This window comes from Mixophyes fleayi, chromosome 8, assembly GCF_038048845.1.
Source record: "Mixophyes fleayi isolate aMixFle1 chromosome 8, aMixFle1.hap1, whole genome shotgun sequence".
Taxonomy (NCBI): domain Eukaryota; kingdom Metazoa; phylum Chordata; class Amphibia; order Anura; family Limnodynastidae; genus Mixophyes; species Mixophyes fleayi.
This window is the reverse complement of record NC_134409.1, coordinates 129,413,592-129,440,128: the sequence shown is the minus strand read 5'-3', so window position 1 is coordinate 129,440,128 and position 26,537 is coordinate 129,413,592. Positions and strand designations below refer to the sequence as shown.

General features: G+C 41.6%; 1 protein-coding gene across 3 annotated transcripts; it reads right to left on the bottom strand.

The window, feature by feature from the left end:
- On the bottom strand, positions 1-26,537 carry OGG1 (8-oxoguanine DNA glycosylase). 3 transcript variants are annotated; one of them, XM_075183504.1, is made up of 8 exons: positions 26,380-26,537; positions 21,960-22,080; positions 21,141-21,505; positions 19,158-19,337; positions 17,939-18,117; positions 17,317-17,464; positions 16,600-16,649; positions 1-995 (listed from the first exon to the last, which is right to left on the bottom strand). In XM_075183504.1, the coding sequence occupies exons 1-8, from the start codon at positions 26,387-26,389 to the stop codon at positions 972-974; spliced, it is 1,077 nt and encodes a 358-aa protein (XP_075039605.1). In that variant the 5' UTR covers positions 26,390-26,537; the 3' UTR covers positions 1-971. The 3 variants fall into 3 exon arrangements, with proteins under 3 accessions (XP_075039605.1, XP_075039603.1, XP_075039604.1); XM_075183502.1 differs by lacking the exon at positions 1-995 and adding an exon at positions 13,121-13,820 and having other exon boundaries at positions 26,380-26,536; XM_075183503.1 differs by lacking the exon at positions 1-995 and adding an exon at positions 13,121-13,820 and having other exon boundaries at positions 26,424-26,533.

The following is a 26,537-nucleotide window of genomic DNA, read 5'->3' as shown; positions in this document are numbered from 1 at the left end:
TACATTACACCCTTCTTTTAAAACTATAAATATTTTGTTATATTAAAGTTTAAATTAGATTCTTCCAAAATAAGTGTTACATTTACTGTCCACATCATTTGGGTTAGGCCACTACTGAATAATTTTTAGAAGGACCTGTGACTTTCCTCTCCACGGGTTTGTTGAGTATGTCGGTCATGTCGTAGGTCGGCTGTTCAGATCGTTGAGGGCCTGGATAAACTCTTGGCTGTAATTGTAGGTATCTGAGTTGCTGAGCCGGCGGAGCATTGGTGGAAGTGACCCATCTTTATCCAGAAAGACCAGCAAACCGTTGTCTGAGATCGGTGGGAAGTAGAATTCCCTCTCCCATGGAAGACCCCAAAGGACGGAAGTGTCTACTGGGCCAGTCTGAGCGTCTGCTGTGTTGTATTCTGTAGATACTGAATGCCTTTTCTTTAAGATGGATGTAGGCGGTCTGTTTAAGGACTCCTCAGGGACAGACAGACGTCTCCTTTGTGCCACCGGCTGCTTGGAAAGATGGAACAAGACCTTTGACTTTCTTGGAGTAGAGGAGCCCTTGGTTGGCAGAGGAGGAAATCTGGAGTAATTGAGTTTCTTGGTGTCTTCAGTCATTCTAGATGAAGTTTCTCCAGAGTTCTTTACCACTGATGGTCCTGTTTTGGTGACCACCTTCACTTCTGGTTGAGTTTTTCCACTCTCCAACTGCTTCAGTTGTACAGATCTTCTCCCACTCTCCGACTGATCAACTAGGCTGCCTCGTCGCCTAGGTAGAAAACCGGCGTCATTCCTCCCAGTAACGGTGAACAGCGATCTAGATCTTTCTATCAGTCTCTCAGTAACCATTTCCACAGTCGTGTCTTGGCTTGCTGCACAGCACACAGCTTTCTCCGTAACGTCCAAGAGCAGCTCACATTCTGTCTTCCCCCAGTCATCCTGCCTTTAAGTACTCAATGCAATCTGAGGTTTCACAATCATTTGAGGGTAGGTCCTTGGATCTGGTACAAAGAGATAATCAGCACCTGTCAAGGTGACAGATCTGTGTTCTAAAATAATCCAAACTTCAGGCTTGAAAACAATGGAGTTTACAGTGTCCTATATATTTATTGCATGTTATCTGCTTAGCCCAAGGGTAGTAAATTCTTAGCTGGGAGCACAATCACATGACTAGTGTTCAGTTCATACTGTTCCCTTGCTGATCAGTGATTAGTTCATCAGTCAACCTTTGTTTGTGCCAAAGAGAGAGAGATTACTATATTTACCAACTACAAAGCTACTCTTTCCTGTGTTGGACTGTAAACAGGGGCCGTTATATTACATTTGGTTACCCTTAGAAAGTTAAAATACATATAGTGTTATCTAAACGAGCTACAAGTGACATTCACAAATATGTATTTAAAAGTGTAAAGCTGGGTACACACTAAAGTGTTTTCGTCCAATAATCGGCTCAAACAGCTGACATACGACCGCTCGTTCAAAAGTCGGGTCAGTGTGCAGTGACACGATGGTCAAAAGTCTGCCCAAATGGACGATTGTCATCTCATTTGGTTGGTCGTACAATTTAATATTTTCGTTCCAATCCCGTTTCCGCTGTGTAGTGTGTATAAACTGCCGACCGATCCACAACAGTGAGTACGAAATTACAGTCATTGCTCACGACAACATGGCTGTAAAAAGTCGCTAAAGGGACGTCCGCTCTTCCCTTTATCGTCCTAAACAAGGCTAGTGTGTATGCAGTCCATGGACCGAGCGATCGGACCATCGATTGCATGTAAAATCGCACGGCATAAAAAGTTGGTCGAAATTTCTGTAGTGTGTACCCAGCTTAAGGCGTTTATCAGTACGGATAGATCTAAGATAAAACAGGATATGGATAATGTTCTTGTTCCTTTGCATAACACCTCCTGCTGGATACTTATTAAAGTGTATCTTTTGTTTGCAAATGGCTAAACATTGTGGGTCTTATTCATTAGGGCATGCGAAACGAAAGTAAATTGCGCTTTTTAAAAAAAAAAACCTGGTGGATTTGTGCGCGCTGCTGAATTTATGAAATGGCTAAAATGAGACGTGTTTAAATTATGACATCTGCTTGCCAGAATTCTGGTATGTCACAATTTAAACACGTCTCATTTTAGCCATTTCGGAAATGACATCTGTCGCTTTTAAAATATCGTTTAAACTGTTGTCGGGATTTAGGTCTTCGGTATCACGCACCCAATCCATGGTGGGGAGGGGGAATAAAGACAATTAAAACAATAGGTGTAGAAAACAAATGAAAGAAGCACCATTATAATAATAATTATGCAACAGTCATTAACACAGCACTGTCTATTGCTGTAGTATACAGGATGGTAAGTAGCATTGTCTTTTTAATGATGTGTTCTTAGCATAAGGACTGACTGCTGATTTCCCATCACTATTTCTAATCTATCTCTCAGCATTCTGGCTAAGCTGTCAAACAAATACAATACTGCCAGCCATATCATCATCATTATTTATTTATATAGCGCCACTAATTCCGCAGCGCTGTATGAAAGCAGATTAATCGTCTTTCACCTTATTGGTCCTATAACCGTTGCTTCCTCAGCAGGGCTTTCTGTCGAAGAATTGATAATCCGCTATGATGCTACCCCTCACCTGCTGTAATATTACAGCCAATATACTGTACATGTTTAACGTGTCCATACATAGAGCAGAAGAGCTGACAATTACATCCAGCATGCCGAACAACAGATGTGGTTCTATACATGTAACCCCTGGTACTTACATATAAAAATAGGGACTACACTGGGCAGTGTTTGTGTAGGAACTAATTTAACTGTGGTAACCGCCCTTAATTGTAATGGCCATGGAATGACAGGGGAGGCGTGGTCTGACAGGCGTGGAGATAAACTCCAGGATTAGAGAGAGTGGGAGCTGAAGGAATTAACGGTTAATCCTCCTGGCAAGATGGAAAGTTAATGTCCGGTGGCCGGAGATCAGAAGAAAAGGAAAGAGATATAATATAAGACTGAGGTACTGTTATGTTTATATGCTTGTATAGATTTGATGCAAAAAGTGTTACTGCCATAATACCTGCTAATTAAATAAGTAATTGTGGTTAATTGTTATAGTGGCTTATCTAATTGGTAAATAATGAGTAGGGGAAAATCACGGAATCGACCCCTAAGTGCTCAAACTCTGGAGAACTAATCCCAAGTCTATCACGATTCAGGTGGAGGCCCCATGGTTCTAAAAGGTACACTACTACTTGGTAACCTGAGCTTCCCCTATGATCCAGGTTACAATTGGAGGCACTGCTGAGATAACCGAACCATTACCTCAGGAGCTTAACCAGCTAATCATACCGGCGAGCGTTACTGGAAAAGAAATGTACGCACGACGTCAGAGAACTCAAAATGAACTCAGAAAATGTTTGGCGTTGAAAGGAGAACTACCTGATGGTGGGTTGTGTTAAGAACATTACATGGTCCACAGAGAGCAAAGGTTCTGGATCAGTGGGATCATCCAGAGTCAGGAGTTGATGGGCTAATAATAGGAGGACAAGACATCTCAGAAAGAGAGGCAGTTCCCCCTATAGTGATAGGACAAGAAGGCCAGAGGTGGATGGTTGTGTGACCTATGATACCAGTGGGTTCCGGAGACTCAGATAGACAAGTGGGTCAAAGTTCAGAGCTTCTAATGCAGGACATTTAGAGTACAAAGGATGTTAGGAACAAGTCTGAACAAGTTCCAGAGAGTCAAAGTGAACTGTTTGTATTGTCCATGAAGTTAGTTGAGCAACTGAGCAGGAACCAGTATGAAGGGGGGATGTAGAAAGTTGAGGGTGTTTTCTGGTGTGGAACCCACTCCAACTATGAACCTTGGAAAGAAATGGCTTCACAATATCTTGAGGAATGGAATTTGTCCAGTGTCTTCAAAGCGACGACGACTAGCAGGAAGTTTAAGGGGACCAGCCATGGATATAATTCATGCCACAAGAAGGAGTTAACCTCAAAGATTATCTCCTAGCTCTAGGGGGAGTGTAAGGGAAATGAGAAGACTACACTGATTTGATCTATAAAGGTACGACACACGTGTCCCATATTGATTAATTTTCTGATTACTTATGTCGTTTAGACAAATCACTATATCAAGTGGTAGGGAAAGTAGGAATATCTTTTGGCGAAATTCGTAACAGCAGAATGAGTCAATTGATGAGGGGAGCATTTGACTCATGACCCCGTAGCACAAAGATTAAGGTGCAGAGCAGTGGATGAATATTCTCCCACTTTTTCCCCAATTGATTCAAGAAATACAAGATGAGGAGACCATAACTGAAGCACGAGATAAAGTGGTGAGGAAAGCAAAAGTTGTGAGTCTCAAGCTGGATGCAACCGCAAGAGAAGAAGAACTCCTAAAAACGTTAGAAGAACAGAGTGAACACATCAAACAACTTTTAGCACTACAAGCAACTAAAAATAACGAAGACAATATCTACGCAAAGCAATAAGAACAGAGTTGAAAGTTGGGAACAAAGAAGTTGCTGTAACTGTAACCGACCTGGACATATCGCCCGACAGTGCCCAACTAGGTGGGGCCTTAGTAGTTTACCATCATCAACATCAAGACCAACTCAATTGTCTGGAAACAAAGAAAGGAGACCAGGACGCTCTCCACTCTCCTGATAAGGAAAAGTTTGCTGAATGCAAAGGGGAACCCATGTTTGGAGTGGTTAAGATTCCCAAAAAGATTGATGGGACCAACTCCACAGGTTCTATTTCTAATAAATAATAAAAAAATGTGCATGGCGTTATTGGGCAGTGGATTCCAGGTATCCATCATGTTTTTGGGGTGGTATCGAGAGAACTTGCGGGAAGTACAACTACAGCCATTATGTGGACTAATAATAGGGGGACTGGACAGCAAGTGCTATCCTTACTTAGGCTATGTATCAACCACTCTAAGATTCCCAACAGAAGTTGCCAGAATTGACAAGGAGATACCCATTGTTGCATTAGTATGTCCAGAGACTAAGGAAGAACACAGAGACATATGTATTATTTGCTGGAACCAATACCAATCTGTTTGGCTCGCTGGCAAGATGGTGTCAGAAGGGGGAACACACTATGCATCTACCTTACAATTCACCGGTATTGTCTGGCGGCATATCAAAGAAAAGAAAGTCCCGATTATAAATTTTTCATTTTGATCCGGTATTTGAAGGGAGTGATCCTTCTGCATCCTAACGTGGTTAATACAGGAACAAATGAAGATAATGGGATTTGGGACTAGCTGAGTAGAACATCACATAAGACTCACTGACACTAGACCATTTAGAGAACGGTCTAGGCCGGGGACTGGCTCCTGCTGACCTAAACAACGTGAGAGATCATCTCAAAGAAACGTTAGAAAATGATATAATAAAAGTCTAATTAAATAAGTAATCCTGTTTAATTTGTTATAGTGGCTTATCTGACTAATTGCTAAATAACAGGTAGGGAAAAATCCCTGATTCGACCCCTAAGTGCTGAAACTCTAGTACTAATTATTATTATCTTTTATTTATAAGGCGCCACAAAGGGTCTGCAGCGCCGTACATGACATATACAGAAAGCAGTGATCATAACACATAACATGAAGAACAAAATACAGCACGGTGGCTCAGTGGTTAGCACTTCTGCCTCACAGCGCTGGGGTCATGAGTTCAATTCCCGACCATGGCCTTATCTGTGTGGAGTTTGTATGTTCTCTCCGTGTTTGCGTGGGTTTCCTCCGGGTGCTCCGATTTCCCCCCACACTCCAAAAACATACTGGTAGGTTAATTGGCAGCTATCAAAATTGACCATAGTCTCTCTCTCCCTCTCTGTCTGTGTGTGTGTATGTTAGGGAATTTAGACTGTAAGCTCCTATGGGGCAGGGATTGATGTGAGTGAGTTCTCTGTACAGCGCTGCGAAATCAGTGGCGCTATATAAATAAATGGTGATGATGATGATGATACAAAGACCAGACATACTGAATGAATAGAAATACAGATAACACGGTGATGTAGATCATATTATATGAGGGACAGTGAGCAAGAGTGATGGTAGTAATCAGCGGGAAGTAGGACTGAGCATAAGAAAACAGGGCTAGGGAAGCAGCCAAGAGGTACAGAGGGTGATTGGATATTAGAAGGAGCACACAAGGAAACAGGGGCCTGCTCCTGAGAGCTTGCATCCTAAAGGAAAGGGGGAGACACAAATAGGGTGGTACCGACCTGGGGAGAAAACCAGGACAAGGGTGTTAGGAGGAAGGGTGATAGGCTTGTATAAAGAGATGAGTCTTAAGGACACGCTAGAAGCCTTTGGGCAGGGAGTGCCCAGGCACTGCACAATATCACAGCTCACAGATGATTGCTGAATGTTGTCCTCATGTAGCTGCGTTTCCAGGTAGAACGTTCCCCTCCTGTTCCACTCTTACTATGCTATCTAAATTTGTCAATACACTTGTAAAAAAAACCAGTTAGAATAAATCCTCACTTGCTAACACAGCCTCTGACTGCTGGTGAAACAGGGTCATAGAGCCGGGTGATTAATTTCTTGAATTAACCCCCACTAATCACACATACTACAAAGAAAGTAATACAATTCTTAAACAAACAATTCAACAAACATACCATATATCTAATAGATACTATTGCACATCTGGTCCCTTTAAAGATAACTGGTGCAGTGAAATATTTACCATATATCTAATAGATCCCAAGTCTATCAATTTCAGACGTTGCTCCATAGTTCTATAAGGTACATTGCTACGTGGTAACCGGGGCTACCCCTTTATCCCGATCACATACATAAGTGATGCAGAGAATCATATACATACACAGAATACCAGCAACACCTTCCCGACCACCCTACAGCAGTGGATGTACTGTATGTCCTGCTGAGCGGGGTCTTAGTGCAACACAGTATTGATCTAGGCTCTACAGTATAGAGCCTAGATCAATCAGTGTAGAGCCTAGATTGGGGGGGGGGGGCAACTGGCGAATGTGTAGAGTCTACACATTCGCCAGCTGGGGGCTATTACAAGTGATCCTGCAGTGAGGTGCATGGGATGTTTGGATCAGGTCCAGCTGCAACACTGGTGTTAAAATAGAATGAGATGAAACATATAAATGCCACTAATTTGCCTAATCACATACCTGGTGTCATTGGATGAATGAGCATGAATGGCGGACAGGTGTTTGCAGACTTAGATAACTCTGCTGGAGAGTAGATGCAACTAATGCTGGGTACACAGTGATGCCATTTTTTTGCAGATCACATGATAAACGACCGTTTGGTCAGAAATCGCACTAGTGTGTATGTTCCAACAATCATGTTTTATGGTCCCAAAACACATTTGATTTGGTAAAACTTCCTAAAAATCACGATCAACGATGGAGGGCAAATGTGGCAGTGTGCACGCACTCACCACCAGCAGTGTAGGCAGATATCTGTAGAGTGTACAGAGTCACAATCTTTTTAGCAGATGGTTATGAGAGATGAAGATCTCAGATCTGAAGGTAAATCATGTAGGTGTGTACACAGGAATCTGCAGGACCATAGTTGCTGAAATCGTTACAGAAATTGCTTCTGAAGTAAGATTGTATAGGTGTGTACCCAGCTTTATAATTAGAGATGTGCTAGGGGTTATAATTGCTATATACACATTTGGCAAGCGGGGTGGTTTTTATAGAAGAAGTTGCACTTTTTGGTACATTTACAGGTTTGATGCGGTTACTTTGGCTGGAGTCCTGATGCAAATGATCACAGCGTTTTAAAGGTGTATTGGACTAAGAGTTTTGTTATTAATCTTCATCTCCACTTGTGCAAACATCCCCAGTCCTGAAGTCGGTGTAACCAATTAGATCATCAGAATGTTCACAGCAGCACAGAGTATTTCTGGATATTAGTCTGCTGATCTGACATTGGACGAGTACAGTATGAGAAAAAAAAAAAAAAAAAAAGATTTAATAATCGTTTCATACATTGTAGTGTTGCTGAGTGTATTATCGATAGATTCAGGCAGGTGCAAGTGATCATGTTTAATCCTATTGTCAGCCACACAGTGTCATTTTATTGCAACTCAATTAAAACATCAAATCTTAATATCAGATTTTACTATCTATGACCAGCCTAAATCTACCCTTTTTTTTTAAACAGAAAACACATTGAACATTTGGTTGCCCAGTCTGTTAAATCCACCCCCTGCTTAAAACATTAACACTACTAATTAGGATGCATCAGAATTCTTGGAAATTGTAGGAAAATGTCCCCACGTTGTCCATTGGTAGAAAGCAGAACTGTCCTTTATGTTCTTATGTAATATTCAGCAGCACAAACTGAGTCTGGCTCTAGGTAACCTGTTATATAAACACTGGTCATCTGATTAGATAACCGCCCTCATCTTTCAGTTGGACACCAGTAAAATACGAACAAAGGACACGTGACAGACCCTTAATAGGAACATTAAAGTGATTGACACTTCCAGTAAACACTGTAATTATACAGGTGTCATGAGTTACAAATATATATTTACCATAGTTGTGTCTGGGAGGTAAAACATTAGTGATAAATCTTGTGCCACCAAGTCCACAGGCTGAAATTATATATATATATATATATATATATAGATAGATAGATAGATAGATAGATAGATATACACACTGGTGGAAGTGGGGGTGTATTTCAAAGAAGAACATCTAGAAAACTGTGAATGGGAGGAGATGAATCCAGCTGTCACCATAATTAGATCAAGATCTTCTCAGTTTCACATAACCAGGCACCTTATAATTGGGAATTAAATAAACTGCACAAATGATGTCAATATTCTCTGACACCCGTATGACACAGTCAGTAATGGGCAACCTGAAACTCTTCAGGGATCGCGTTGGGCTGGCCCTTTAACTTTGAAAGGGCCCCATATTACCCGTAATCTAAGTAATAAATTAAAACAATACATTTAAGGAAAGCGACACCGATCTGTAATAACATATCTGCAGGTATTTTATACAAGTGTTACAAGTTATAACACATCTGATAATAAAGCAGGAAGAAGCTGCGGGCCGCAGGTTAAGGCTCGGAGGGCCACATGTTCCCCGTCCCTGGTCTAAATAAATGATATTGGTGTTAATGACAGTACTCTTACGATAAGATCATTATAAACAAATGGATGTTAAGTAGTATAAATCCCACTGGAGTCTGCCCAGTCATTATAATCCTTCTTGATTGAAGGGGTGTGACATAAACTTCCACTGATCAGTTACAGAGCAGATATTGGATCTAAACCTAGTTATAAAGATGATTTGTCATGTTGTTGCATTCTGTTTAGTTAATGCAACCCCTCATACTTCGAGGGCTGTGAAATAAGAGAACATTGGAGAATTATTTGCTACACGGGAATACATCAGGAAGAATCATCATCATCAGGTATTTATATAGCGCCACTGATTCCGCAGCGCTGTACAGAGAACTCACTCACATCAGTCCCTGCCCCATTGGAGCTTACAGTCTAAATTTCCTAACACGCAGACTAGGGTCAATTTGTTACCAGCCAATTAACCTACTAGTATGTTTTTTGGAGTGTGGGAGGAAACTCGAGCACCCGAAGGAAATCCACGCAAACACAGGGAGAACATACAAACTCCACACAGATAAGGTCATAGTCGGGAATTGAACTCATGACTCCAGTGCTGTAAAGCAGAAGTGCTAACCACAGAGCCACCGTGCTGTCATTATCAGTTTCACAGCTGATATGGTATACAAGTTAACCCGTGCATGATTCTCATGCATTCCAGTCAAATCAAGCTACTTAAGGTGTTAAAAAGGTTCTTGTCTTACATTTGGGCCATAGCCCAGGCCTCAACCACCAACCACTCCCCACTGTCACCCCCGGCAACCACCAACCACTCCCAACTGTCACCCCCGGCAACCACCAACCACTCCCCACTGTCACCCCCGGCAACCACCAACCACTCCCAACTGTCACCCCCGGCAACCACCAACCACTCCCCACTGTCACCCCCGGCAACCACCAACCACTCCCAACTGTCACCCCCGGCAACCACCAACCACTCCCAACTGTCACTTCTCCTTCAAGAAATATATATATATTTTTTTTAAATCTTTATAAACACTTTTAACAATTAACAAATTAAATTAACAAATTAAAAACATCTTAGTATACCAAATTTCAGCCCTTTCTGAATTTTTTTTTCCACACACACTAAGAATTTAGTAGGTCAGTGTATAACTCCGCCCAGCAGGTGGCGCTGCAGCTTGGTTTTATTTTTTCCACACACACACACACACGCCACTAGACATTTATATTATAGATATCTATAGATACAAGAAATGATTTTCAGTTATTAGGTGACATATAATAAAAAGGTATTACTTGAAGCAGCTCTTTGAATCCATGTATTAGCCACATATTATTTAGGCTATACAAGGTATACTCCTCCACAATAGAGACACCTGGAATATTTTGTTTATATCCACAGATAGAGCAACCCAAATCGTGACCAAATAATGTTTCTCCAAATAACACAGGATACAGTATGAAAAAGATCCTTCATAAGCTGTGACAGCTGTATTAATTACAGTGTTTATTCGTGAAACAAGTAGCAAGACCCGTTCCGAGGACAGTGGCAGGTGGGGAGTTTTAATGGGGCGGTACACCTGTCAAACCGTAAACGCAGGTGTCCTAAGGCAAGCTCAGGGAAGACAGAAACCTCCCGTGGACAGAAGGGGTACAGCATGGCTCGAGGATTGACTTTCAATATTATAAAGCTATTATAGGCACACAGTGTTTTTTTTTTATTTTAAAGCACTTTATTTTTCTTACACAATCGATACTTGTGTTAGTATTTTGCTGTTATATACAGCGTATAAGAATTAGGTTGCAATATTAGGAGTACAGGTTATGTTTGAATAAATTATGGTTTCGTATTAGTGCACCACAACTAATGTCACCCCATTTGGTGGACAAGCTAACTCTGCAATATAATAATTTTTTCCCTCTGTCCCATACTCCAATGATTTTCTCCCAAAGCGCTCCTGTCAATCTTACTGATGTGCAATAATCCTCACAATACAGCAGCTATGTACAGGTGCAGCTCTGATGACTCAGAGCTGGAGGTCAGAAAGTAGGAAAGAGCAGACAAAGGGAGCAGTCAAACCCCCCCCCCCCCCCCCCATATATCTCCTAGTGTGTACAGAGACATAACATAGCGTATGTGTAACAAACATTCCCCAGTACTAGGCACAATTACCAACCACATTTTTGGGGGTAATTGTCTGTAGAATTGAAATAGGTTTGGAGAAAGTAAACTCCACAGCGAGTTCATCATAAACCAGGTCAGGCATTTTCCCTATGAACTCTTTAAACTAATTGAATATATTTTTTAAAATGTTGACATTTGTCCATGAACAAGTCAGGACTTGTGAGCCTGGATTAGCATCATCTGTATCGGACATTGTTCTTCTAAGACACCGCACTCAATAATGCAGAACTTCTCTTATACTCTTCCTTTTCTTCCACAAACAAAACTGCTGCCAAATGTGATCAGTGACCTAAATTACTAATCCAGGAATGGTATTAAAAGAATATACCTACGTCCACTGACATTTTCTTTGCATTTACATATCCTAAATGTATACAACTCATAGGAACTGTTTTTAAAACAAAAATTAAACTACCCACCTATTTACAGAGGTTTAGATACACTCTAATAGAGTGTACCAACATGACCTTAGGACAAAAATTATCTAGATTGCTTCGTAGGACTGTATAGGAGCAATGAGCAGAGTCTGCCCCCAGTGCTGTGTAATTAAGCAGGAAGCAGCAGATTTTAATTGTAAATAGCTTGGATGCATGAACTTCGTTTTATGTAGAGGAGAGCTTCAATTTTCCCACATTGATTAGACAGGAGACTCTCACATTACTACTCTGTTCTGTTAGGGTTACACTATTCATTCTACTATATAACTCTCAGTCTGTGGCTTCCTGCTGCCTCCATTCCCCTCCTCACATCATGTCACTGCCCCTGTCACATGCAGCCCTGTCCTCACTAACACATCACTGATCTCCTGATATACTCTGTGCTGCTGGAGGACCCTGCTCCTTCCACTATATAACTCTCAGGGCTAGATTTACTAAGCTGCGGGTTTGAAAAAGTGGGGATGTTGCCTATAGCAACCAATCAGATTCTAGCTTTCATTTATTTATTGCTTTCTACAAAATGACAGCTAGAATCTGATTGGTTGCTATAGGCAACATCCCCACTTTTTCAAACCCGCAGCTTAGTAAATCTAGCCCCCAGTCTGTGACTTCCTGCTGTCTCCATTCCCATCCTCACATCATGTCACTGCCCCTGTCACATGCAGCCCTGCCCTCAATGACACATCACTCGTCACCTTATATACTCTGTGCTGCTGGGAACAATCAGAAGATCTGATTGGCTACAGGATGTTCTATCCCCGCCCACTTGAACCTCTGGACACACAGACCATATGAAGACCAGTAGGTTATGTCTATAATGGAGCTTCTCCGCCTGCTGAAAAGCATACACTTATACAGATATTGTCACACTCCGCTTCACTCCCAATCGCTCAGACAGGCCTGAAAAAGGATCTAATACGAAAAGAGATTTCCCATCTGGTGATCAGTCACTCAGAGAGCAGCTGCTTTTAACATTGAATAAATAAATAAATAAGATTACAAAAAACTAAAACACTAAATCTCTGCTCCCAACCAGTGACACGTTAAAAAAATTAAATAGAAAAAAAAAGTTAAAGTTAGAATACAAGTTTAAGCAGAACTCTGGGCTCTGTAGTCATAGGGGGAATGTTGTCCCCACACTCCTGTAATGTATACAGAGGAGGACAGATCCGTCCCACACACAGGAGTAAAGATTAATTAGATTTTTCTGATGCTTTTCTTCATCAATGGTGATTTCCTCAAAGACATGCAAAGCATTGTTCTCATCCTTGGGTATTTAAATCCCTTTTGACCAATCATCGTCCATTAATCAAACTTCAGCTCAACAGATATACGGCTGCAGCAATAAGCAAGCTGATCCCTATATAGAATATCAGTCAAATATCATAAAATAACAAGTACAGTATATGTTTTTATTAGTAATAAAACAAATATATAATACGCTCGCTCCGTTCTCCCCTATCCCCAGCTTACACTGCCGCCTGCGGCACTTCTCCCACGTCAATCTCTACCTTCAGGGTTCCCTGCCTTGCAAACCAGACAATGCCCTCACACCGATCTTTCAAGTGCTCCATCAAAGCTCACTCCTACGCCCTTCCCCGCCCGCCCGTCCCCATCCTAAGACAGCTCCCTCCTCTCACTCCACCTGCCCATTCCCCTTCATTCACACCACCGCCCGTCCTTCCCATTTGCTCGCCCCGGCTGTACGGTGTGGACACGCGATTGTTCAACTGACAAAACACAACGAAACCTAGACAGAGAGGAGAACAGAGTAATAACAGAGGGTTTGTAGAGGGATTAATGATCCCTATTAAAAAGGAAGTATTTGTGCCCCCTGGAGGAAAGGTTAAATCTCATGGTTCTAAAGACGCCCGTCTGACACCAACGGCAGAAGTTTACAGCACCAGGAATACAATAAGCTGATACACCGTACAAAAAGACAACGTATAATTCATTATCTTGCTTGTACAAACAGAATAAACTTTCCTTCAGGAGAACACAATCAGCTTTCCTCTTTAAGCTTCTTTTTTGATTTCGTCCTTGGTTTCGGGGGATCTCCTGCACTCTGGAATTTCTTAAGATCGGCACAGAATAAGACCTGGAAATAAAAAGAATGATACAAAATAAGTTTGCTGTGTCCGTACATAATCTATAACTTCATAGCCGAAATGACGCCTCAAAATACAACTTATTAAAAAGTTTAGAGATCTTTCAGTCGCAGGTTAAAGTTCTTTATGACAGCAGTAGCAATAGCGATACCCGCTGGTTATAAATATAATTCTTGTATATTGATCAGATCCATCTTGTTTGTTTATATACAGTTATTCATCATCATCACCATTTATTTATATAGCGCCACTGATTCCGCAGCACTGTACAGAGAACTCACTCACATCAGTCCCTGCCCCATTGGGGCTTACAGTCTAAATTCCCTAATATACACAGACACACAGACAGAGAGAGAGGGAGAGACTAGGGTCAATTTTGTTAGCAGCCAATTAACCTACCAGTATGTTTTTGGAGTGTGGGAGGAAACTGGAGCACCTGGGAGGAAACCCACACAAACACGGGGAGAACATACAAACTCCTCACAGATAAGGCCATGGTCGGGAATTGAACTAATGACTCCAGTGCTGTTAGGCAGAAGTGCTAACCACTGAGCCACCGTGCTGCCCATATTTATTGTAGTTATGTGTGTTATTTTGATATACTGGTGTCATCACAACCAGCCATTCAGGATTCATCATGCACTGGAGCTTATTTTTACTAATTAAATTAAATAAAAACGGTCATCCATTTGGTAGCTAAATCTGGTTAGTGTACTGCAGTACTCATTATGTTGCATGGGTTAATGTTTGGGGACACCTGGTCAAACTGCATATTTCCCTCTGTTGGGTGCAAACATAAAACATGACCTATGCACATTTAATGCACAATTACAACGTAACACTGAAATAATAAAACAGTGAATCTGCAACTACATCCTCAAAGCACAATAGACTGGTTAGGTCTGAATTTAAGTACAACAATGGGCTAGTCTATGCAGCTTACCGAGGGCTTAATCATTAGGATAATTGACTGTTACTGCACAAAGCAGCAGATATCTAAACAAACCCAGCCTGGAATATCCACTGTCAGAAACATCTTTAAGAAACATAAATTAAATGGAACCGATAAAGCTGAAGCAAGACCTGGAAGACCAAGAACACTGTAACTAGTAAACCGGTCAAATCTAAATATATATCTATTAAGCTTTGAGTTGCAGATAGTGAGGCAGTAAATATTGCCTGGTACAAGGTAGAATGGATTCATCTAAATATGAACAAATTCTAGAAGCCGACGTCCCAGAGTCAACGATGAAACTTCAGCACAAACGTGGCTGGATATTTTAGCAAAACAATGATCCAAAACAACCATGAAATATGTACAGGAACTAAAGACTGAGGGCTTGGAACACAATCCCAGACTATTATTATAGAAATGCTGTGGTCAGATCTAGGGGTCATGCAAGAAGACCGAAGAATATTTCTGAGCAAGTAGAGACCTACAAAGAAGAAAAAAATCCTAAAGCCAGAACAGAGAGACTCCTCACTGGATACATGGGAGGTATAGAAGCTGTGATATCTGCCAAGAGAGACCAAGTACTGACTGACACGGGGCCCAAACCTTTACACATGTATTAAGGAACAAAAATGGAGATACGTTGCGTATAATGTGCACATTACTCTGCGCATGTCCAGAACCCGACCATACACCAGAGAGCACAGAAACATTCAATTCATCTTTGCGCACAAAGGACCCTTAGTATAGTCTACGATTTCAGGGGCAGAATGAGGAGGGAGAGGGCGTAGGCAAGTGGTCAATGTACAGTAAGGTCGTGCCGAGCCATCTCTCAGGTACTTGTTCAGTTGTATCTCTTGCACCAGCTACAGGTCGGGTGTAAGTGCTGATTAGTAGTGACGACAGCCGTGGTTACATCCTAGAACGTCTCTAATCAGGAGCAGCGGTAAAAATGTTTTTTATGTACAGTAGACATTCATAACATCCTAATAAATGTCTTTTATGGAAAAAAAAACAAAACAACTTTGTTATTACAGACTGATTCATTAAGGATCTTAAATGAAGAGGGTTCTTATTTCAGTCTCCTGGACAAAACCATGTTACAATACAAGGGGGGCAAATTAGTATTCTGTTTTGCACATAAGTTAAATACTGAGTGTTTTTTCATGTAGCACACAAATACTTGATAGCTTATTTGTACACTGAAATTTAAAGTTGATATTTGTGTGCTACATGAAAAAACAGTCAATATTTAACTTATGTGCAAAACAGAATACTAATTTGCCCCCCTTGTATTGTAACATGGTTTTGTCCAGGAGACTGAAATAAGATACCTCTTCATTTAAGATCCTTAATGAATCAGGCCCCAGATTATTATTAACAGGTGACATTAATTTAAAATTTTTTTTGTTGTGCTTTCTTTTGTGACTTTATATTCCACATGTGTATTGTCTGTTAGAGCAGAGCGGACCTAGACCCGTATTCATCAACAGAGGTATCTTTACATCCGTACATATATCCGATGTATGTTTTGCATTGATGTCATCAGGATAAATATATATATATATATATATATATATATATATATATATATATATATATATATATATATATATATATACACACACACACATACACGTATATATACATATACATATATATACATATACACATATATATACATATACACATATATATACACATATATATATATATACATATATATATATATATATATATATATATATATATATATATATATATATACACACATACATATATGCAATCTTACTGTAATAAGAATGAGGTGAACTTACCCCCTGCGCCCATCCAGCGTAGGGACCCCACAGGCTGTGGAAGTAATCTCCTGCAGGAAGACAAGATTGCAGGGCAGACAGTCACCATTGCTGCCAGTCTATATACACAAGCTGTCCAATTTCATGACATCAATCTGATTTTTGTTCTCTCCAAGCAGACCACAAACGAAACGAGAAGAGAACAAATAAATAAATACAAAGTATACCTGTGAATGGCTCACAGAGGAGGGCGCCAATTTATGGGTCAAACAAATATTCGTGAAAATGCAGTGACATTAACTAACAAATGGCGTCCCGTGCCTCGTGCCTCTGCAACTTTACTGGGAAATTGAAAGGCAGCATTTATATGGCTACTGGTTCCGCTCACAAAACTGCTGCCTCAACGATACGGATGACCCACGTCTCCATCTCTCCGAGCGGAACATGCTGGGACTTTACATTGTGTAAGTTCCACTTAACAAGCTAAAGGCAATCAAATTTATTTTGCACCGACAGCCGTGTCAAACCTAGAACACAGAGACCCAAGACTGTCTAGTGACGTACGACTGCTATATGTAGAGGTGGATGAAGGCATGGAAAGGTCACAGCACGGAGACACGCTTGCTGCATGTGTGATGGACATGATTCGCTTTCATATACCGTAAGATTACTTACAAAGCCCCCCCCCCCTCCAATCTTCAAACAGGATATTTCATGAAAAACAGTAAATGTCCTTACCGATCTCCCGGTACACCCGCTCCGTGAGACTCTTTTTACCCTGGCCGACCTCAGGCAGATAGTCTCTCTTAGCGATCTGCCAGACGTGGGTGTCCACAGGAACAGCCTCGGATTTATCGAGGGCCATCAGGCAAACACAATCCGCCACCTATAAGAAAACACTGAGTGCGTCTGACAACTATATATTTTTAGACAGGAGAGCTACCAGTCTTCAGCCAGATGTAAACACACAAAAAGCTCTCAGGATATAAAGGTATTAAGAACACTGTGTATTTAGGACATTGCCTCCTTCTAGTAATTGGTAGGGGTCCTGGCTTCCCATTATTAATATTCAGCTTTTGGACTAGCCACTCTGACACCATACAGACTAGTTGTGGGATATTAAAACCTCCGACTCTGTGGGCATTAACTGACTGCAACATCTGAATGAATAAGACCCAGACAAACCTGGTTAACTAGAAAATGTTCCGTCCAACATGCTGTTGGACTCCACTGAGCAAAAGCCAGCTACAAGTTACAGCAGGGATCAACGGTTACATCCCCACATGGGGCAAGGGCTTCCCAGGTTAGCGAGAGAGGCTAAAAACGGAGAACTGCTACGAAATTAAATCACTCTACTCACTTTCGCTCCCACACCCGGTAAGGCGCACAGTGCAGACTTTGCCTCTCCATAGGGCACCAGGCGTAGACTGTCCAACCAATCAGGGCCGTGCTTACGCAAAATTGTCCTTGCGCTCTCACTGACGAACTTTGCTCTGTACCCGAAGCCCAGCTCTCGTAACTTGGCCTCTGTGTCGTCAGCTAAAAGCATAAACAAAGGCGGACATTGATGGTAAATGGACTACGCGTTTCACCATGATGGATTAACGCTGCACAGAAACTCACTACTGAAAAAACAATGCTTGCGAAACTGATTTGGTTATATGGAGTTAGCCTTACATGTAGATGTGGTTTGCCCGAACAGATTCATTTATACAATCCAAAACGGAACCTTTAGTCAAGTCCATATGAAGACAGACAGAATGTGTGAGTACAATGGGTGTTTGTTGCTTTTCTCATTATATATCTAAAAACAATGATTCCTCATAACTCATTCAAGAATAGGGTCTATATTGCTCTAGTCGTACTTCCAAAATAAATAAGATAGAGGGAGCAAGTAACAAGGGTCAAGAAATAACGTGAAGTAGAATCTATTTGCAACAATAATGACCTATAGCGCCATCTGCAGGTTAGGAGAAAACACTGCACTCCATATATTTTTCTATGCCAAGAAGTGGGCACTGCTGGATATTTTTACTGAATCTAAGTGAAAAGCAGTTAGCACAAACTTTGCAGGACACAGACTTAAACATGACATTTTTCTGCACAGTTTAATGCACTATTACGAATGCCTCTCTCTTTGCAGGCTTTCTGCCTATACCAGCCTTGTATGCCTACTGCCTGCGCTGACAATTCCTCTTGTAACTTCCTTTCCTGCAATGTCATTACTTACCCCTGTCCTGCACATTGTTGTCCATATACAAATTAATTCCGTCTAAGATAAAGTGATTAACACTTAATGGGTACCTGGTACACAGGTTATGTTTCAAAAACAGTACTGTAACCCATAGCAACCAGACTTTTCCTTACACTTTCTGAACTGGGCTAAACACACACAACCCCCCTCCCCCTGAAAACAGCTTTACAGCCCTATTTTGCACTGTTTCTGTGTATCAGTTGTCACCAATCCTGTCTCTGCTAATGATGCCAACTGGGACATCTTTGTTTTAGAAATCAGCGTCAGTATCCACACAGCCGGAGGCGTCTGTGGTCAGTTGCGGTTATACCGCCATGTTACCTGCCTGCCAGCGCCTGCAGGGTGGGGAACGAGTGATACTCCACGGCGTCCAGCCGGCACAAGCGTCTTCCCAGAGCGCTGCAGAGTCGCTCGATCATCCCTGTGATGCGCGAGATGTGGTTGTTGGAGGTGCAGATGAAGGAGAAGAGACATTCTACGGGATCCTGCCGCAATATCCGAATACCTGGGGATGAGACAACGCTGCGTCACGCTACGAATGGCCAACGCTCAGCTATACGGACCTGTATTGACAGCTGTAAATGGCGTGTTATTTCAACTATACCGGACACCTGCTAAAAAGAAGTACAGGCGGCCATTATGTAGGCGGAGCAAATATTCATGTGTACGCAGCCTATCAATTCACTAGGAACCAATGTAGTCACGGATGCGGGATACACTTAGTGGTGCCTCGTGCCTCAGTGCATCACTAGTACGAAATGAATTGACAGACTGAATACAGGCTCAGACTACAACATGGCTGCCTCCATTGTGTCAAGACAACAGGTGCACTTTAAAGTTTAATACCACCAGGAGGTACCAAGGCAGAGTTCACAAGGTCGCCAATAGCCTTCCATGTCATCGTGAGAATTTCTGAACCACGCTGTATAATGTATGCAGACCACAGAAAGCTCTGAAGCCACCAGAATTCCGCAGTATAAGTGCCGGGACGAACAGGTTAAGTTGACTGAAAAGTGGTGGATTCCAGCAGACGGCAGAATTCTCTTTACTTGCCAAATCTGACCAAAATTACACAGTGCACTTCAGAAATGTTCCTTGCTGAAACCAAGGGTACGGTGCGGACACCTAAAGCCAACAGTTGGACATAGTATGTAATGACTGTATGCAGGGAACTGGTCATATATCTGCACCTGGATATCCGTGTACAGTCCACATAATCACTGTAAGCTGCCATGTTACAAACAAAGCTCCCGAGAGCTTAAACCGGACAAGGACAATTACGTCACCTCTATAATCAGCAAGCGAAGAGAGCAAGAGAAGCATTAATTCATGTAGTTTATAAAGTGCTCAAGTAACCTAAAGCTTTATTTTTTGTTTTCATAACTAATAACATGTTACATTGAGCATTTCCTTTCTGTGCCAACAGTAACCTCGACCGAGGTCAGTCCTTAAAGAAGATCTCTCCTTCCATTTACCTTATTTGATTTAAAAGCAGATTTCAGAAAGCCACAATTCCCCATAGACAGTTGTATCAGTGTTGTGGATACATTTTTAAATAGCCAAAGCCAGTAACAGAGGCCGGGGGTGAATGGATTGGGCCTGGTTATGGAAGTCAGGAAAAAACGGTTTGATTTATTTTAACATTGCGGCTGCTCCCCGCACATCACTGAAAATTGGGGAAAAATTAGCACAGTTTTAAAAAGCTAAATAAAAGTTCCATGACCCACTTTTCTCTTTAACGAATAATTTCAACCAAAAAACGAAAATTCAGCTTTGGGTGGAATATTGTAAGTAAAAACCGATCCTAAAACGAGGACTTGCCTGGGCTCCAGCGTTCATGTGATCTAGCGTGTCAGCCGCGACGTCTTGTGGACACCCCGCGCTGCTCTGCTTGCTCCCCCTGGCAGGGTGTTGTCAGCACTCAAGATGCCGGTCTAAGAAAAAGCCTGGTTCAGCAGGAGCAAGAATAACGTGACCTCTGCCAGACACTCCTCCCTCCTGTCAAGCCAGTATTTTCCCCCATTCAGGCAGAGTATTGTCCACCCACAAGACACTGTCAGCGAGCGAGCCAAAGTAACGCAATGGTGGGTGTGTGCAAGACTTCACGGGACTTGCGGGTCTCTTGAACTCCAGACTTACGGCAAGTTATCTGGACTTGGTAAAAAATGATCCTTTACACCATACTAAATCTTGCAATTGGTTGTGCTTGGGGCGTCTTCTAAAACCAAACTACTGCTGGGCTCCTTGGGATACGGTGAATTATAAACAATTACTTATAAAGACTTCCCGTTCACATTCAGAATATTACCTGGGAAGTCCTTGGCCACTTTCTGAAAGTTCTTGTCGGACTCCCCCCATCGCTGGTAGAGCTCACCGAGACAGATGTGTAACTGGAAGTAATCCTGCAAGGTCTCACCGTCTTTCTTGTAATCATCATTGAGATGGAAATCTTGTATAACCTCTTCTTTTATTGGTTCCGTTTTGACCATGACTGGGGTTGTAAGGGGAAACTTTCTCTTTGTGGCCTTCTTCTGTGATACCTTCTGCGACTCACCATCCTCACCCCCTGTGCAGGGATACACGGTGTACCAGATGTGGTCATCTTTCTGGGTCAAAGTCCACACACGTCCGTGTAATACTCCAGTCCAGTAACCAGGGCTGTGTTCTCTCCACCTGAACAATTTTACGACAAACAGAAATCTCAGATACAATTCAGAGCGTATCACAATTTACCCAGATAAGGCGACCGCTCTACTTTCCTCCAGCGAACCTGCGGCCTACACAACGGAGGTAGCGGTTATGTCATCCTGAGACACAATGCCCGAGTACGTACCATCAATTCACTAGGGGATTATATATTACTGGGGCACATCATGAAGGGTGTCATTCCTTTGGGCTGAATCACCATTTATGAGACGATCAAGGCTATTCATTCACTAGTCGGCTCATTGAGGCAGGAGGCACAGCATGCCCCTTGAAAACACATACATATATTTGCAAGTGACACTTATATAGAACACCTTTCAGTTAGATCTAGTGGTCAGCAAAGAACGGTATAATCATCATCATCCAACTCAGGAGCAATAAAAAATACAAGTGACTCTTTTGTTGAAGCCTAAATACCCACCGAAAAGACTGACCACCCGGCAGGACAAAATCCAGACGCAGCTCAGACAGTTTGCAAGGTACTGAGCGCCAGAGCGAGGGGCAGACCGACAGAGAAGTGAGGTGCTGCATCCTGCGATGACCTAAACAGAAATTAATATGCTTACAAAAGCTCCACAAACAGCACACGTCAAGGGCAATCCGTCTATAATTAAAGAGTAACAAAAGCACATACAATATACATATCACTGTAAAAAAGTATTTAGGGAAGTACATAGCACAGTGGTTAGCATTGCTGCCATACAGCACTGGGGACATGGGTACCATTCCTGGCCAGGGACCTATAAGTACGTCCTTCCCTTGTTTGCTTGGGTTTCCTCCTAGTGCTCCCACCCAGCCCAAAAACAAATTGGTAGGTTAATTGTCTTCTGACAAAATGGACCCTGAATTCTGTGCGTTAGGAATTTAGAACATACTTACCAACTCTCCCGGAATGTCAGGGAGACTCGCTGTATTCCAGATAGGTCTCCCGGACTCCCGGGAGAGTATGGCATCCTCCCGCATCTGCCCACTTTCTAATGACAGGGCAGGGCCAAAAATGACGCGATTCGCCAAGCCCCGTGCCCTTCCGTCCAAACACCTTACCTCCCCCAAAAAGTCAGCAAGTATGATTTAGAATGTAAGCTTCAAGGGGTAGGGACTGATCATCGTCATTTATTTATATAGTGTCAGCAAATTCCGTAGCGCTTTACAATTGGGAACACACACAGTAATGAAACAATACTGGGTAATACATACATACAGAGAGTAAGAGGGTCCTGCTCGTAAGCTTACAATCTATAGGACAATGGGAGTTTGATACATGAGGTTAAGTGCTACATATTGCATATTGGTCCAGCCAGATTGCAGAGATAAACAGTGCTTAGCGGGACTGATGGGACTGACGTGAATGGTTACATTTTCTCCCTGCTATATAAACAAACACTAACCATTCAGAGGCGCAATTTATTATTATACATCGGATCTATATTGTCACCGGAACCTGGCATGACAATAGCTGGAGAAGCAGAGTTCTTGTGCTGTATTTGGTTTCTGGACAATAACAATTATTTTACTTTGTTTGACTATTTGTTAACGGAAATTAAAACAGGTTAAAAATTTTGTACAAAAATGTGTTTTACCCAATATAATATGCAAGTCAAAAACAGGTTAAGTTTTACTCTGGGAAAGTGGGTCAGTGATTCAATGTTGTTTGCAATGTTTCACGTCTTACAGAACACACATACTAAAAGGTTTTTGCCTTCGTGACAGCGATTTCGCAGGCAGGGAAAATTCCACAGGGGTTTTATTAAAATTAGAAAGAAAAGAAATCAAAGTAAAAAAAAAAAAAAAAAATGTTTAAACAGAATCAAAGGATCCAGTGTACAACCGGCTTCAAAGGATGCGTTATCGATGGACTATCAAATGCATGCAGCAGCCATAAATCCTTAATGTTTTCTAAAACGAGTGGGAGTGGAGTAGAAAACAGGAATCCTTGAACGTCTTTCAAGATCGGCTTTATAAGAGCTGGTTCTACGCGACGGGACATTGAAAAGAGCCATGTGGGGGACACTTTATATGAAGAGTTACAGAAATTGAGATCTACAAAGTTCCAAAACGAGCAGTTTCACAGATAAGGTAAGGAAGGGCCAGTTCATGCAAATATATCAGTTACGTTACAGGCCAGACTCAAATTTATGTTTCTATGGAAAAACATGTTTCTGGTTGAGAGGGGGATAAGCAGTCATCTGTAAATTACACCACAAAGTACACGTGGGCCCCTAGACCCTAATGCAAAGCGTGAGATAGGGCCACTCTCATGCTTCCCAGACTTTGCCCTTCTTCCTGTGCTCCTGAGAAGATGGGGGTGTTAAATCCCCAGTTTGATTGAGTGTGCACCATCCAAAGCATGTTCTGTATGAGCGCTGTGCACTGGGCAGGAATCAATCTACTGTTCCCTGACAAGTCCAGAACTCGAGCTCAGTCATGACCTCTGCAACCTCAGAAAGCCACAAAGAGCAACATGCAACGATAATAATAAAAAGGGGAGAATACTTTTCTGTTCTGATGTTTGATACTTTATAAGTTTGCAACTTAAGTTAGTAAATCTTTTTTTATTCCTTTGTGCAGAATGCTACATATTAGGTCATTGGCTTTTTCATTATGCATGTAGGGTGCTCCATGAAATATGCATAAAATGATCTTAGAATACACCATGCTGCACTCAGACTGGTGCCTTTTCATCTTGGGCTACGGAAGAAAAACGCCTCAAGCAAACTAAATATTTATGAAAATTATCAAAGCTAAATATGTCTGAGATAAAAAAACAAAACAACACTTTTTGATGTGCTGGTGAAGAATGCGACCAGGCTAATTTAATGTGCAACCAATGGTTACATACAGTGGAAGGAGCCATGCTGGCAGCTAAGTGAATACTCGTCAGCATGCAGCCAATCAAATCACTAGGAACCAGTGACATCACTGAGGCTGATCTCACTAGATCCAAGTGAATGGACAAGGCCGGCTTGTCATGACTATTGGTTCAATCCACACAATGGCTACCTCCATAAGGTCACAGGTTCCTAAAGGATTGATAGGCTGTACTCTCAAAAATTTGAAAGTCTTGAGCCTTATTTTGGAAAGGGGAAGTTCGTGTTCCATAGAGAGACATTTTAGTATCTAATTTGGACGATAAAATGCAAACATATGGTATGTATTTTAGCTGTACCCTCCCTCTGCATTATTGGCATCTAATTCTCAATACCAGTGATATACTATTCAGAAGAAGGTAAGTTCAACAGATGTTCTAACAAATACATTTTAGCCCCTGGTCATGTAGCCTCTATCTTTGCAGAGTGTAATGGAAAGGGGACTATTAGTTACCTGATATTTTAGAGGGAAAATTGCAGGTCAGCCCTAATTATCTGAAAGACTTCTGGTCTTGTCCATAGTGTACTGTTCTTGATAAACAACCCCACACACTTCAGAAATAATCAGGTTTCTAAGGAAGTGGACAAAAAAAACAACTTTATGGACAATATAATTATCTAAATGTGAACCTCCCCTTTCCCCCCCCCCCCCATTAGCCTAATTTGCACTAGAACCAGTGATAGGCAACAGACGCCTCCAAGCACTGCTTTAAGTATTTTTTTTTATCTATTATAGCTTGTAACACTTGTTTATATTGCATTAATATGTATGCTGATCTGTCGTTACTGATAGGGGTCTCTTTCTGTGATTAAATGTATTGTTTTTTAAACTTATTACGGAGATGATGAGAACGTCCTTACTGAATCTGATTTGTACATAAATGTACTGAAAAGTTCCTTTTTACCCCACCAGGTCAACATTTAGTTTGGCGATAAGCTCACACTCACTATCGTGTTGGTCTGTTTGTGCTCTATGATCATGTACTGTGATTTGTGCCATCTTGAAGATCTTAGCAACATTTCAATCAGTGAAATAGGGTCACTTAAGATTAGTGCAAAGAGACGCACTTACACTCTTTGGATATTAACAAACCCCCCAGCAAATTGTATACAAAGCATGGATGCAATTACATGCAGGGGGACCCATGCTTTTATGAGTTAACGGAAGATTTTATATGTAAATATATTGTCCTGGTGTCATCATGGCGGAACACTGATTCAAGACAAGACATCTCCTCTTTCCAAACGAATAAACAAAACCCTCCTTAACGCCTCTCACTCTGCCTTTTGGCAAAATTATTCTGCCATGGAACTCCAGGGATAGAAAACTATGTTAAGTAATTAGACAACAATTTTCTAGTTTCCTGGTATAACCATGGTCATATACTAATGGGCTCTATTTAGCAATAATAATAAGTAAGACCCAATAGATGGTAAGGTTACGAGCAGGGACTTTTACCTCTCTGTATTTACCCAGTACTGTTTTATTACTGTGTTTGTTCCCAATTGTACTATATAACTAGATGATGATGATGATGATAATAAGAGTCAGGTTCCCAGACTGCAGTCCAAAAACATTACTGAGACACTGGTGGAGCAAGAGCGCCATTTTGGACGTGCACCTCCACCACATACTTCTTGTGGTAAGCAAAAGCAGAGCAGCTGGTCAATCTTTAGGGCTCTTATATGTCCCATTTCCACCCAAATATTTATCTCCAATAAATTAATCTCCTTAAATACTCCAATTAACAAGATGGAAAACGTTCATGTTATTGTTTGAATTAATTTGGGTTTTATGATAGGAGCAATCGTCACATCACTGCCCCTGCTTTTCATTTCAAGATTATAGGAGCCCAACTAATATTATCAGGGACAAAATCAGAGCCATAGCGGGCATCAGGAAAAAAAATGAAAATTGTTAATGCTGCAAGCATACATTCGTGGACAATTTGATATTTTTCTTCTTATAGTTACCATTTATCATATACTCAGTAAGTCACGAAATTCTCTATTTTCACCTCAGCGCATGAACGTCGATGAGAGACGCCATTTTACCGGAGACCAAATTAATCCAGCAGACACCATCCGCGCTCTCTTGCATTCATTTCTTTTATTTTCAATGTCGCTATTGG